Raw genomic sequence first — 14,808 nt, 5'->3', positions numbered from 1 at the left:
GCTGCGAGCTCCCGTTCCCCTAAGGCCTCACGTCCCCCTGCAGAGCTTGGGCCAGCACCAGAGCTCTGTCCCCACACATGGCGCCATTCTTGTCCTCACCCTCTGAGTCCCACCTCCTCCTGCACCACCCAGGCACAGTGTGCCTCCCCTCTCAGTGGCTTTCCCCGCAGCCCACCCACCTCTCCGCGCTCTGCCTGGGTGTTTCCCACTTAGCAGTGTCTCTCTCTCTCCTCCGGGACCTTATCCACCCCCTCCCCAGTTCACTTGTCACCTTCGTGGAGGTGGTCTCAAGCTTCAGGCTCTGCTCTCCTCCCACTGCAGCCCAACTTCCCCAACCAGATGCCTCCACCCCGGGGCCAGGCCCCACTGGGCTTGTCGAGGGACCCTGGGCGCCTGCCCCTTCCCCGCCAATCTCATCAAGGGGAAGTCTGAGCCATGTCTACACATCCTGACCCCTGACTCTTGTTGATCTCCCTCCTCCAGAGACAGCGAGCGCTGCCCCGCCCAGCAGTGCAGCTGGAGTTGAGGGACATCTTCCTGTTTTGCTTCCAGTGCTCTTAGATTTTACAGTCACCCTATACTATGGTAAGTGAAACCAATCTTTCACTTAATGAAGTAACATGAGTGTTTTTAAAGGAACTGAAATTTTAAATGGGCCTCAGTGTAAAGAGAAAGTATGTAAAGAGAAGAGATCTGCCGTCACAGCACAAATCTTGAAGCCTGACGTCTGGGAAAAGATGTTGTGCCCACTCTGCAGATAGGGAAACTGAGGCCACACAGCCCCCGTCACAGCCCAGGAGTGGGCCGGACGCTCCTGACCTGCAGAAGGCTGCTGCCCAGATCCAGCCCTGCCCTGCCGTGCCATCCTGCTTCCCCAAGTTTGACAGAGCGAGGGGACTCCCGGGTGATGAAGTCTGTTAGCTGAGGGCAAGCTGCCCCCCACCAGGCAACTTGGGGGAAAGAGCTGAGGTGTGTGGGCTTAGGAAGGGTCCCAGAGGTGAACTGGGGCCCCCATGCTCCCTCTGGCTCTCTCGGGGTGAGTTAACAGCACAGAAGCCTGGCCCCTGGCAAAGGGTCCAGGGGACCCCAGGGACCCCAGGCTGGCCCCAAGCCACTTCCCTCAGTTGTTGAAGGGGCAACGGGAGCCCCCCAACCACCCCATTCAGACAGCTGCAGAGGATCAGCCTGGATTGTGCGTAATCCCTGATTATGGAGAACACAGCCTAGGCCAGTGGGCACCGACCCCATTTACACACTAAGACAGCTGGCGGGCACATTCCCGAGAAAGGAGGGGACCCACAACCCTCTCCAGGGATGGCCCTCTGCAGCTGGAGGCCTCACTGCTGGGAGAGAGGGACCCTGGTCCCAGAATTGGTGGGGGGCCCCTGGCTCTGGCACTCACCCACTCAGACCAGTTAAGAGTGATCTCAACCCTGGATGGCCCTTCGGAAGTCCCTTCTCCAGCTGACGCTACCCCATCCCTTCACCGCAGACCACCCAACACTCAAACAGCTGGGACACTGGCTATTTGGGGGCACACCCAGGAGTGAGGACCCTGCTCCCTGAGGGAGCCGGGTGGGGCCGCCCCCTGCTGTTGGTCCCCCCAGTGCTCCAAGTCTGCCCTCGGCCACCTCCAGGTGCCCCCATCCCCACAGGCCCAGCCACACCTGCCAGCTCCAGGCCCCCACCCCCCTCCATTCGATCCTGCTCACAGTCCCTTCTGTGGTCCTCACCTCCCCTACCCAACCTCGGCACAGACCCCTAAAGGGGCAGGCCTGTGTCACGGCCCCCCAAGGTCAGCCTGGGGTACTCAGCGCCCACAGCAGGCCTGTTCTCAGAGGCCCCTACCCAGGCTGCTGTGCCGCTTGGGCACACTCCTCCATGTCTCCACACCTCAGCAGCCTCACTTGTGAGACCAGGGGCCATGATAAGATGCGGCACAAATTGGGGGTTCTGACCACTCCCACAGGCTCCCCTGTGTGCCCACCACAGTGTCCTCCCCTCTCCATCACCAGCAAGACTCTAGTCTCTCACCTCTGACTCGCCTCCAATCCCCTCAGCCAGGCCCGGTGGGCCCAGCGGTCCCCACGCTCGCCCTTGCCCCTTGTCCCTCCTTGTCCCTCGTCTCTCATCCCTGAGGCCAAGCACAACACTCCTGACGGGTCACTGCTCACCCAGAGGCTGCCCCATGCCCATGCCGCTGGCCACCGAGGAGAATTCAGGGCGCCTTTAGCTGGCCGGCTTCAGTCCCCCTCCACCCACCACCACTCCCACGGCTTCCATCCCCTCCTGGCCCCCAGGCCGGGCCTGCCAGGGGTGGGCAGGGGTCGGCACCCTCCCTGGCCCCAAGCACTCACCCAGCCACTCCCCAGCCATGCCGGGCCCCCGGCCCTGGAGCCTCTCCTCTGAGAGCGTCAGCGCCACCCCCAGCCGGGTGTCTCCCCAGAGGTGGGGGTGGCTGCAGCCCTGGGGTGTCATCCATCCCTGTAAGCGATACTGGCCGGCAGTCGGCAGACGGGCTGGAGCGCTGGCTCCTCCCTGCCGGGCCCAGCGCCTGCTCCACGTCCCTGCCCCCCGCCCACCCCCCCCGCCTGCCAGACGACTCCACGCAGCGGAGACTGCGCCTCTCCTCCTTGCCCTCCCGCCAGCATCACTGTCCAAGAAACTGCCCTCCCACCCTCGACCCCAGCCAGGGCATGACCCCAGACATGACCCCACGGCCCCCGACAGTGTCCGCTGTCCCGCAGCTCGGGTCCTCTCAGCTTGCTTGCGCCTCATCGTCGCTGTAGAAGAAACCTGCAGAGCGCAGGAGTGTGAGGCTCTGGCTCGCCCGAACCCGGATTCTGGGTCCTTTCCTACAACAGGCCTTCACACATGCATGTCTTGAGCCATGAACTCTGTTTTCTGAGACTAAACGGCGCCTTCACATGAAATGCCCTGTGCCCTCCTTTCTGCCCCCACAAGCTGGCCCGTTCCCAGAGCAAAGGGCAGCACACCACAGCCAGGGGTCGCGACACCCCTGTGAGCCCCCAGGAGCAGCCAGCAGGGCCACTCAAGGTGCTACTTACACGGGGTGGGTGGGGGGCCAGGGAGAGCCGGAGACAGGCAGGGCTGGGGGCCCTCGGCTTCTGGGGTCCCCGAGCCCCTCCTCACTGTGTTCAGGATGTCAGAGATCCTGGGGGCTGGGGCGGAACAGATGAGACGTGAACACAAGGTAGGAAGTGGGGGGGGGGGCAGCACACAGGAGAGAAAACCTATGGGCTACTGAGCCAAGCCAGAGAGAGTGAGGGCACTTGGGGAGAAGTGGAAGGACAGAGGGGAACAGAAGGGGTCATGGGGGGACGTGGGGGAACAGAGGAGTATGCGGAGGATGAGGGGGAGGCTCCAAGAATGTTGGTGCATCTGTACCTGTCCGTTCAGGTAGGGGGAAGGAAAGCTGCTGTGGGCAGAGGGTGCCTCCAAGGAGAGGCAGCCTGGCCCACTTGAGGACAGAGGATGATGCCCAGCGTGTGACAGGACCTTGTAAGCATGTGACAGGTGCAGAAAGGAATGAGTGGGTGAAGGAGCGTCCAGAGGACCATGCCGGCCCCGCTGCGGGGAACCCAGTTCGGCAGGAAGGCCAGGCCCTTTCTTCTCCCTCTAAGCCACAGGCCTGTGGCCAGAAGGGATTTCCATAAGAACTCCTGTCCTGGGCTCCCTGGGGCCCCGGCTGGGCGCTCAGGGCAGGGAGCACCATGAAGCCAGCGTGACTGGAAAGGTCACAGCAGACAGCCTGAGGGAGGCAGGCAGCATGAGTGGGCGGCCTCAGAGGGGCCCTGGAGCTGCCCTGGGCCTGCGAGACCACCTTGGGGAGAGGCCTGGGGCTGGACAGCAGCGCAGGTGGGAGGTGGGGGGAGCTATGGGGGGAGCTGGGCCTGCAGGGAGCGAGGGAAAGGCGGAGCTGCCCCGCGGAGTCAGCGCACGTGCCTGCCCAGACGCCCAGCCAGGCCAGATGGTTAGTCAGGCCTCAGGCTGCCCGGCCTGGGGGCAGTGAGGCCGTGCATGGCAGGACGCAAGGAGCCGCTCAGCAGCAGAGGCAGCAGGCCTGGGGCACTACTTACACGGGGCGGGCAGGGGGCCCTCGGCTTCCGGGGTCCCCGAGCCCCTCCTCACGGAGCTCAGGATATCAGAGATCCTGGGGGCTGGGATGGACAGGAGGCAGACATAAGAGAAGGCAACGAGGCAGAGGCCGGAGAAGAGGAAGCAGTTGCGCCCCTCCGCCCGCCCCACCAGTGCCCCCTCCGCAGAAAGAAGCTCCCAGCCCCGAGACTGGAACAAGGCCTGAGCCTGCGGCTTGCAGAAGATGGTTGCCAGTCGGCCCCCACAGGCCAGTGGAGAAGACCCACAGAGGGAGCGCCAGGGACAGAGGCAGCCAGAGAGCCTCAACAGGGGGCTCTGGAGGGCCGGCCCCTGGCTCTTGAGCAGCCTCTCAGAGAGGGGCTGCAGGCCCTTCAAGGAGACCCCCACAGCAGCAGGGGCCCAGCTACTTACATGGGGTGGGTAGGGGGCTAATGGGAGCTGGAGACGGGCAGGGCGGGGGGCCCTCGGCTTCTGGGGTCCCTGAACCCCTTCTCACGGAGCTCAGGATGTCAGGGACCCTGGGGACTGGGGTGGACAGACAAGACGTGAACAGGAGGCAGGCAGGGGTGTGCCGGAGAGAAGAGAACAGGGGATGGACGAGAGTGTTAAGCCGGAGAACCTCAGCTCATGGCCACCCCAAGACCAAACAGTGGGGTCCAGGGCTCCCAGGGACAGCATCAACCCCGTACATGCCCAGGGCTGTGGATCACAGCAGGTGTGTGAGGCAGACACAGGACCACGTGCAGGGCTGAACACAGGGCCTTCCTGGGCTGGCCACTGAGGCGGGAAGGCTGCAGGCAGCACCGGCTGGAGCCAGTAGAGGCCAGGCCTGGGCCCACCAGGGCTTCTCTGCATCTGATGGACAATGTAGCTGAGGCGAGAAGCCCGGGGCCCTGCCCTCCAGCGCATGGGCTGTCTGCTCTGCCTTGAGAGGCCATTCCGTATCTTCCCACCCGCTCCAGCCAGAGAAGGGGTGGCGTCATGGTCAGTGTCGGGACGAGGCTAGCCAAGCCACTCTTCTCCCCCACCATCCTGCAGAGTCCGACCATCTCAGGCCCCCACATGGCCCGGGTGGGGGCAGAACCTCGAGAACAGGGCATTAGGAGGTCTGGGCGGCCTCCATGCTGATGGCTCGGGGCCTGTTTCAGTCTGTTTGGAGACCATGTGGAGGTCCGCTCTGGCGTGCCGGGGCCAAAGCCCTGTGCTCACCTCTGCTCTGGGATGCGGGGGACACTCAGGACAGAGTTGCCACATCCCCCAAACTGGCAGAGTGGCCAGCTACTGGGCCCAGGGCAGCCCTGAGGGCGCTTGGGCCTTATCCTGAGAGAGTGTGGCCAAGACGTCAGGAGGCCCCACATAGGGGCGGATGGCCTGGGCTGGGTGGAGCGGGGCACCAGATCCCCTCCCTGGGGGGCTGAGAAAGCCGAGAGCAGAAGGGGGGTGCCTGGGGTCTTCGGGGCCACAGGAAAGCCCACTGGCCAGCTCAGCGTGGGAGTCCTGAGTGTGGAGCGAATGTAATTGTCTGAACCTGCCCTCCCCAAAAAGCTCACGGACACGCCCAGAGCCCAGGAAACAACTCCCTTGCTGCGGGTCCACTTAACAACTGCCAGCCAGGCAGAGTCACAAGTTTAAGGAACTTGGAGCGAAGAAACTGAGCATTCAATCACGAACTCCTTCCTCCATGGGAACCGGGCACCTGGCCCTGGAGTGAGTAGGGGGACCGTGCGGAGAACCAGCCCAACGCAGGGCGGCGGGTCCTCACTGGTCAGGGCACACGGCCCAGCCAGGCTCCACTTAGACACTGTGCCTGAGCCTGCTCAGCACTTGTCTGTCCGCACACACTGTGCAGGCCCAGTGCCCGGGCTCGGTGGGACCGCAGCCGTGGAGCAGGGTTAGCCCCGGAAGACACGCCCAAGTCACAGAGCCCCAGCCTCCTCCCGTCCCAGCTCCTGGACACAGGACCCCGCCCGCTGATGGCCCATCTGCCGCCCGCTGCAGGTGGGGAGCACCGAGGTACCTTTTGTGTCCTCGTCCTCTATGGTGGTGTGGGTGCTGTCAGATGACTCCTGGGGAGACATGGGAAGACAGCGGATCAGGAAGTGGCCTCTGCCCCGAGCCTGCTCCGATGGGCTGCTGGAGGTCTCCTCCCGAGGCCACAGGGTCCCAGCCTCAGAAACCCCAGTGATCACCCATCCCCAGGGCTTGGCCGCCCAGGTCCCCAGCAGCAGAGGGCGAGAGCTTCACCTTCTCCCAACTAGACCTGCCCAAGGTAAAGACTCCGTATGTGCAGACAACTCTCTTTAACAAGAGAGGAACAGTTTTTGAAATTCCAAGACTCTGGGTGAAGCGAAAGGCACCCACTTTCCATTTCTGCAGACAGGGCAGGAAGTGTCCAGTAGGCCCCCAGAACCTCGGCCAGGCACCGGCAGAGGACAGCTGCACCCACTCCTCCTTCCCTAGAAGGGGGCCATCTGCCCTCCCAGGCCTGGACCATCCAGCCTGGACCATCCAGCCAGGCCCAGCTTCACCTCTCAGGGCTGGCCTGAGAGGGGTAAGAGGCGGTACCAGCACCTGCAGCCCCATGCTTGGCTTGCCTTTCAGATAAAAAAAAACAGGTGCCATCCACCAGGTGTCATAGAGTTCTCAGGAGGCTTGCTTGCTCCTCAGAAGGTATACCTTAACAGGGTCCGCGAGGGACCCCCTCCAGCCCCCTGAATGGACACACTGCTCTGGGCCCTGGGCCAGAGATGGGGGCTCTGCACGTTATCAGGGCTCACACCATGGCCCTGGAAGATTGTGCAGAGGCCCCTCACAGGGAAAACAGGACCCTCACTCCAGACACAGGATCTAAGGACACCCATCCCTGGCCACAAGGTGGAGGGGATGCCCAGGCCCTTCCTTGCACCTTGAGTCTGGGTGGACTGAGAGGCACTGGCCGGCGGTGCCCCTGGTTCCAGCCCATGGCTAGGTTGTGTGAGGTCCAGGCCCAGATGGGAGTCTGGCTGCAGGCCTGGGAGTGGGTGGGGCGGTGCTGGTCCTAGAAACACAGCTTGGTCCCTGCCTCTCCCCTCCAAACTTTCAGAGAGCCAGCCCCTTCCCTGGCCCCAGGGTGAAGATGCCAATGTGATGGGAGCTGACGCCAGAGCAGAGAAGAGCAGCAGAGGAGCAGGAAGCGCTGGGGGCCGGGTGGCTGGCAGAGGTGAGCAACAGATGAAGTCACGGGGTCTGTGCTGCTCCCCTCCTCCCCGCCCACACTCAGGGGTGTGCTGGGCAGCCCATACCAGCCCTTCACCCCGGGACCCTCTGAAGTGGGCCCTGCACTCAGCTACTCCTGGCTATCCTGGGCCTGGCCAATGCCAGGGCATGATGGAGAGGGCAGAGGACAACTAGGAGGGTCCTGAGAAGTGGACCCTGCTCCGGACATCAAGGAGCCCCAGCTTCCGTGTCCCACAGTGGACTTGGTACAACCATGCTTCCGAGGGCAGCGCCTGGGGCCTTTCCCCAAGGGAGCAGCCCCTGGACCTGTGGGGCCCTGCCCTGCCTTGGGAGAGGTCACTGCCCCCCACTCTTGGCACAAATGCTTCCCAAGGGTCTATGTCCCAGACCCTCCCCAGGCCGGGGGTCTGCCTTCTGCCTGAGCAGAAGCTCCCGGGAGGGGGATGAGGAGAGGGCAGTACCTTTATCCCGTCCACTGGGTTATGAATGACGGTGCTTTGAGGCTCCTACAGAAGAAGGAAGCAGAGGAGGAAAGAGGGAAGTGAGAAGAACAGAGCAGAGGCCCCTCAGCAGGAGCCAGGGAGAGGGAAGAGGGTGGGAGCAGAGCGGGATGCAGGGAGCAGATGACCAGCAGGGAGCAGAGCAGCTGGGACAGCAACCTGGGTAGGGACCATGTGGTTGGAACAAGCAGATCTGCCCAGGCCACGGGCACCTGCCAAGAAAGGGTGATGGAGAGCCCGGGGCCAAGGGCGGCTATGAGAAGCAGCACGCCGGGAGCCCTGCCTCGTGCTCTCCCCACCCATGGCTGCCTGGACCCTCTGCCCCAGCACGGTGGGGGCACAGGATTGAAGATGTCATGGGAGTAGGGTGGCACATGGGATGGATGGGGTCCAAGACAGGGCTGGCTGCAGGCCGGCATGTGGGACCCTCCCATCCTGGGGCAAGGCTGCCCCCACGTGCTGGATGGCCATTTGGCAAGGCCAGCCTCCCCATGGACAGTCTGGGACTGGTTCCAGAAGTGGGGCCTGGGGCCCATGGAGACACCAAACACGCCTCCAGCAAACTCAGAACCTATGGACCAGCAAACCCCAACCTCTGGGGATGGCCTGCTCTACATGGGCCGCCCTGGGCACACAGCACCCCGGGCAGGAGGACCTGTGCCCACCAGCCACAACTCTGAACCAGCAGCTGTGGGATTTCCCTGGACAGGACCCCTCAAGCAAGGGTCAGAGCCAGCGGGTCTCTCTGAACTCGAGTCTGCCCACCCCACCCCAGTGGGAACCCCTGAGCCCCTCCCTCTGGGCACCACAGGCCAGCACAGCCATGGAGGTGCATCTTCCCACACCCGCCTCGGGGCCTGCAGGACATGGACTCTGACAGGAAACTGCCCTGGCTGCTGCTGGGCAGTCACCAGGGAAACCAACAAGGAGCCTCTGTCTCCCTTCAGATCACTGGGTGGGCTCAGAAGCTAAGCCCAGGCCCTGGGGAGAAACGAAAGCCCCCACCTCCCAGATGGCGTGTCCCTGCAGCACCCAGGAGGGGCTCCCCCAGGCTGCTCCCCCTGCACTGCCGGCCTGGCCTGGGCTCTGCGTCTGCCTGCTGAGGGTGGAGGAGCTGAGGGTGGCGCCCTGGGTCCTGGGTCTTGGCCTCACGGACCCCATGAAGGCCTCTCACTGCTGGCCCACAAGTCAGCATGGGCAGGGTGGGGGTGGTGGGCCTGTCCCCTGCACCCAGGGGCTCCCCAGTGCAGCCCCACACCTGCCTGAACAGGGGTCAGCCCTCACCCCACACCTGAGGGGCAGAGGGACTGGAGGGGCCAAGCGTCATCCATCAAAGACAGGCTTGGGGCCGGACCCCACCTTCACCCCAGGTCTCGAGACAGGCGGCCCCCCCACAGCCAGGGTGCAGGAGGGCCAGGAAGCAGGGCACTGAGGGGCTCAGTACCAGGGCGGCCGGGGGAAGCGTCCCCTTTGGGCTGGTGGCAGCTGCACTGTTTTTGGTGCTATTCGTCTGGGGCTGCGGAGAGAAGAAGGGGAGCCATTAGGAGGAGAATGGGGGGATTACACCCTTTCCTGGGCCCCAGTGTTGGGGAGGGGCCAGCAGGAGCTCGGGGATGGGGCAAAGCTGCAGGCTCCAGACCCCAGGCCCCCAGCCTCACCTTGACTCCGTCTGCTTTCTTGTTGAGTAGACTCTTGGCTGCTGCAGTGGGAGGAAACAGGCATTATGAGTGAGGGGCTCTGGCCGCTGCAGCCCATGGCCCTCGGCATGAGGCAGCCGGAGCTTCAAGGCGCTGGGGCTGTGACCTCTATCCCAAGAGCGAGCCAGCAGGCAGCCCAAGGTCCTGAGGCAGAGGTGGCTTTTCTGCCTAGCAGGGGACAGAGTGAGTCTGTGCCCAGTTCTGAGCAGGGCCATCCTGGGAGAAGCCTGTGGGGGGGGCCCAGCCAGGGCTGCCCGAGGACCCTTGTTCCCAGGACAGGCCCTTTCCCCAACCGTCCTCCACGACTCCGGAGGACACTAAGATTTCTCCTCCCACCTGGGACCCTTGGCTTCCGGAAAGCATGCAAGCTCTGCTAAGAGGAAAGCAGGGCACTGCCCCACCCTCCATGGGAACATGGGACAGACGGGGCATGAGGTTGGGCGGTGGGCAGCCCTCCATAATTCTCCATGTGCTCAGGCAAGGGTGGGTGGGCCGCATCTGGCCACCAATATAGGGAGGAGCTTGTCCCAGTCTCAGGTGCCTGCTCTTGGCCTCCTAGTCCCCTCCCTTGGCCAACAGGACTCAGAGCTCTGCCCCCATGGCCAAGCCCTGGGCTGTGCCTCTTGGCTCAGAGCACCCAAGGGGCAGCCTCTCTCTCCCTCCTGAACCGCCAGGCAGCCCTGGCCTTCAGGTCACTTCTTGGCCTTGCTCTGGCATGCTGGCTGGGGCCAACACAGGCCTCTGCCCACAAGCTCCAGAGGACCCTGGGCTCTGAGTATAGTCAGCAGAATGACACATGTGAGGGAGGGTACAAAGGGCCACCCGCATCTGAGCCTCCCATCGTCCCTCCACCCAGGCCCAGCAGACACCCGTCTCACCCCAGCACTCCCTGGATGAGGTCAGGGTGGGCCTGGCTCTGCCTCCCCCTCGACTGCCAACCCGCCTGCCTTTCCATCGGAGGCCCTGACCTGCCACCCCCTCAGAGTCCCTCGGCACCCCAGCACCTGTGCCCTCCATAGCAGTTACATTTAATCACAGAACTGCAAAAAAAAAAAAAAAAAAGAAGAAAACCGAAGTCAGCTTACCTTACAGAAAAGGAAAGGTGAGGAAGGGAGGAGAGAGAGTGAGGAAGGAAGAGAGAGAAAACAAGATTTGTGTGGGTTCAGGCAGCTCCAGTCTGCAGCCCAGGACTCACAGCCAGTCCTGCCTGGCGGCCCGCCCGCACCCTTGAGCCAAGCAGTGCCCCAGGGGGCCTGGTACAGTTAGAGAAGCAGGGAGGGGTAGAGTCCCTCACCTCAGGCCCAAGGCCGGGAAGGCTCGGGGCACAGCCCCGACTGCTGGCTCCAAAGGCTCCCGCTGGCCAGCCCTGAAGCCGAGTCCGCCTGCTCGGAGAGACCAAGCCGGGACCCTTTCCTGCCAGGAACATCCCCGGAGGCCGCTGACTCGGGCCGGCACAGGGGCCAGACAGCACTTAGACCCAGAAAGACCCAGTGGTTCTCAAAGTGGGGTCCCCCATCAGCAGCATCAGCATCAGCCGGCCCGCCCCAGACCTCCTGAGGAAGAAACTTGGGGGTGGCCTTGGCATTTGTTCACCAAGCCCTCCAGGGGATCCCAACGCTGCTTCAGTTTGAGAACCACTGGCGAGAGTCCCCAGTGCAGGACCAAGCTGGGTCCCAGGCTGCTGGGCGGCTGCCTGCTGCCCACCTTCCACCGTGCCCTCCAGCTTCTGCGTGGGGACATGGGTGGCTGCAGTCAGCATAGGACCCTGCGGGGCTGTCCAAGCGCCGCCACACTGGGCTGGGTTTCGGTTCCCAGCCTTCCTTCCACACAGACCCGTCAATTCTCTCAAAAGTTTCCCTCCCAGGTTCCACGGGGCAGAGTTCAACCAGAAGCCTGACTCCCGGCCCATCCCTCTCGACCAGTGGGCCTCACCCCATGAGAAGCATCTCAGGATCCCAGCGAGCGTAGGCCATCCCTTCCCTCGCTCCCCAGGCCTGCCCCCCCTGCATTTCATCCTCCCAAGGGCGAGGCCCCGCCTGGTGAGGCCGGACACAGGACCATGCCCTGACGCCCTGGCAGCCCTCCCGCAAGGGTATCCCAGGACCAGAAATGCCATCTTCTTGTCCCAGTTCCCACTGCAGGGTCTGTGAAAAATCTCCCCTGGTGGCAGCTACAATGTCCTTCCCTGTAACTCACCACAGAGGGACAGGCCAACCTGCAGCCTCGCTCCTGATCAGCAGGGCCCCTCACCTCTTGGTTCCTGTCCCCACCTCTGGCACACAGGGAGAGCCCCACCTCCCCCACAGTGGGAGTTGTGCTGAGTGAGGTCTCTAGGGACCCTGCCAGTGCTGGCCGGCCAGCTGGCGACACAGCCAGGAGACGGGTTCCGCCCAGGGGCCTGGAGGAAAGAGGGATCCAGCCCCTCTTGAAGGCGCTTGAGCGGGAGCTGAGTAGGCAGCACACTGACCCCCATCCCCCAATTTAGGACTGGCGGTTTGGGAAGAGTCAACCCCACAGCCCTGCAGCCTTGGCCAGCACTGCCCTCAGCTGGCCCTGAGGCAGAACCAACACAAGCCAGTGCTGGTCTGAAGGGTCCGGCCGGGGCCGCGCGGCACCCTCAGCGGAGATGCAGTCGGCTCTGCCCAGTCTTCCGCTGGGTCAGGCCCTGGGCGGAGGCGGACAGAGACCCAGGGACAGTCCTGGGTCTTAAGAAGGTCCCCTTCAGTCCCTGAGTCTACTAAAACTGCATTCCAGACCGTGCTACTTGAAGCAGGAACAGTTCTGCTCCCTGACAAAGGTCCCTCTGGGGACTCAGATGGCCACCACGGTGGCTCAGGCTCCGGGCAGCCCTGCTGCAGACACTTGTCCTTTTAGTCAATTCCCAAACACTCCTCCTCAGGAACCTCTTTTAACCACACCCTGCGCATGTCTGGGCGCAGCACGGACGCATGGCCGGACCCCTCCTGAGCACAGCTCCTGGCTGCCGCGTTTCCTGGAAATTCCCATCTCTGTCCTGGACCAACTCCAGAATCCCGTCCATACTGGGGAGCCTCCTTTGGGTTTTCTTAAGTGAAACGCATTAATACACAGCAGGAGCCAAGGTGGACCGAGTAGGCACAGGTGCCCCAGACCCTTGGGAGACAAGCAGAGACCCTCTGCCCCACCCCACTTCACCAGGCATCATCAGGGCCCGGCCATCGTTGCTACCCCACAGCTCGCCCTGAGTCTCCTCTCGATGAAGGCCAAGTGGGACCTGATCAGGGTGCTTTGATGAACTGCAACATCTCTACAAGGACCCCCGGTCTTCTGCTAGCTGAGGGGTGCTCACCCCAGAGGCCGTCATCCATGGAGCAGTGATGGCCTTGGAACTGAGACCCCCATCTGCTATGCCTGTTGGGTCTGGCGCGGCCAGCTGAGGTGGGCTCACCTAGCAGGGGGGTCCCTCAGCCCATAGGGCCCAGCCTTTGCCTCATCCCCTAGCTGGTCACCCAGGGACAGCCATGCTGGGCTCTGTCCACATGCACTGACCACCCCCCAGGACAGAGTGGCTCTTGGCTCCCAGGGCGGAGCCGCACATGCACGTGGCCTCATGCACCGTCGCCCCACATCCACTTGCAGGCAGGCGGGCATTGCAGGCAGGAGCCCCGGGCAGAGAGCGGCTCAGAGGTGCCTGCCTCACTCACTGTCCCTGGGCAAGAGGGTTCGCCAGGAGCCCCTAGTCTCACCGTTCCCTGACCCCCTGCCCCTCCTTGCCCTCAGGTGCTCCAGAAAGCCCTGGAATGTGAAGCTGATTCAGGACGACCCTTGGGGTCTGCCTGCTGGACATGTCCACTGGACTCACAGGAGGGGCACAGACCCTCCTCCCTGAGGATGGTCCTGCCCTGACACCCCAGGAGGAGGAGGCCAGGAACGCTGAGGTTCTCTGGTTGGGTGGGCAGAGCTGTGCACCCTGTGCGGTCTAGGGTGGACATGCAGGAAAAAAAGGGTCTGGGCTTGGGAGGGTCTGGGCTGTGCCCTGTCCCAAGCTGATGCTTGAGGCCCCAGCAGGAAATGCAGGGTTTCGCTGAGGCCCTGCAGCTCTGGGGAGCGCCAGGGTCGGCCCTCAGCTGTGGCTGGCTCTGCCCACCTAAAGTTGCATTACCCTTGGCTCAAGCTGGGGTCTTGGGCCCACTAGGAGGTCTTGGGGTCTGCTAGCCGTCACGGGGTCTGACCGAGGTCAGAGGTGGGAGTGAGGGAGCTGGCCTGGGCCTCCAGGGAGGTCTGCCCCTCACGGCCCACAGGAGCAGGTTGGCAGAACCAGCCTCTCCACTCACAGATTTAGGATGAGGTGAAGGGGGCCTTGTCAAAGAACCAAGAGGAGGCCTTAAGTCATTCTCAGGGCGGCTGAGGCCCCGGTCCTGGGTCTCGCAGGGTAGACATGCACGTGTGGAACCCAGCACAGACCACTGGCTCTGTGCCAGCGACGGGGAGCGCCAAGCGGGTCCCTGGGGTGGGTGTGGGCCAGGCCACGAGTGGATGGGGGTGGCGAGTAGGCTCTCTTGGTGCAGAGTCTCTGCCTCCATGCCCTTCTCCCCAGGATCCCCCACTCAGGATTGGGACCCCCAGAAGCAGCTCCAAAGCTTCCTATGGGTGGTGAAGGTCATTGTAAACAGGGGTCATGATGGACAAGTGGGGAGAAAGCCTCAGAGAGCAAAGGACTCTGACCAGAGGGGTCTCCTGATCCCAGACTCAGGGACTAGGAATGGAGGGGTTCAGTCAAATGCATGTGGGCAAGGTGCAGTTTAGGGGTCACCTACCCAGCCCCTCCTTTACTAGGTGGGGCCTGAGGCCAATAGTACAGTGGGGGTTGCCTCCCTGCCCTTGGGGTGGGCCCTGCGGGGCACGTCCTCGGCGGGAGCGGGGGCTCCCGGGGCCTCTAGGGCAGCTCTCGAGGCCCGGCCGGCGGCCACGTGCAGCGAGGGGAGCCGCATGCCGACAGGCGGGACCTTGGTCAACAACAGCTACCTTGTTCCACCAGCCCCATGGTGGTGCCGGAGGCCGCGGCGGACACTGTGGCCGGAGCGGTGGTCTGTCTGCCCACTGTTAGCACCGGGTTAGAGACGAGGGAGGGGCAGACACAGACGCGGGGTGGGCGAGGTAAGGGAAGAGAAGAGACAAAGGAAGCAGAAGAAGATTAGAGTCAAGGTTTAGGTGACGGATGGTTCCAGAACCCCTTTCACAGGAGAGTGAAAACAAGATGGAGACCGATTGACAATTGAAAGCATTCGCCTCCTTTC

The 14,808-nt window shown here is 63.3% G+C and overlaps 1 protein-coding gene across 42 annotated transcripts in view; it reads right to left on the bottom strand.

Moving 5' to 3' along the window:
• The window catches only part of CAMK2B (calcium/calmodulin dependent protein kinase II beta), a 92,557-nt gene that overhangs the window by 5,158 nt on the left and 72,591 nt on the right, over positions 1-14,808 (bottom strand). For 3 of the 42 annotated variants that reach the window (XM_044771158.2, XM_070504050.1, XM_070503832.1), the window contains exons 13-19: positions 9,494-9,531; positions 9,280-9,351; positions 7,797-7,841; positions 6,137-6,185; positions 4,531-4,644; positions 4,101-4,181; positions 3,069-3,182 (exon numbers count right to left, since the gene is read on the bottom strand). In XM_044771158.2, coding sequence (XP_044627093.1) covers positions 3,069-3,182; positions 4,101-4,181; positions 4,531-4,644; positions 6,137-6,185; positions 7,797-7,841; positions 9,280-9,351; positions 9,494-9,531 — 513 coding nt within the window. Of the gene's footprint in view, positions 1-3,068; positions 3,183-4,100; positions 4,182-4,530; positions 4,645-6,136; positions 6,186-7,796; positions 7,842-9,279; positions 9,352-9,493; positions 9,535-14,536; positions 14,612-14,808 lie in introns of all 42 variants that reach the window. The other 39 variants (XM_044771156.2, XM_070504046.1, XM_070503773.1 and 36 more) reach the window with 21 other exon arrangements.

The sequence above is a fragment of the Equus asinus genome, chromosome 1 (genome assembly GCF_041296235.1).
Source record: "Equus asinus isolate D_3611 breed Donkey chromosome 1, EquAss-T2T_v2, whole genome shotgun sequence".
NCBI lineage: Eukaryota > Metazoa > Chordata > Mammalia > Perissodactyla > Equidae > Equus > Equus asinus.
The sequence above is the reverse complement of the archived record's forward strand: the minus strand, read 5'-3'. Positions and strand labels throughout refer to the sequence as shown.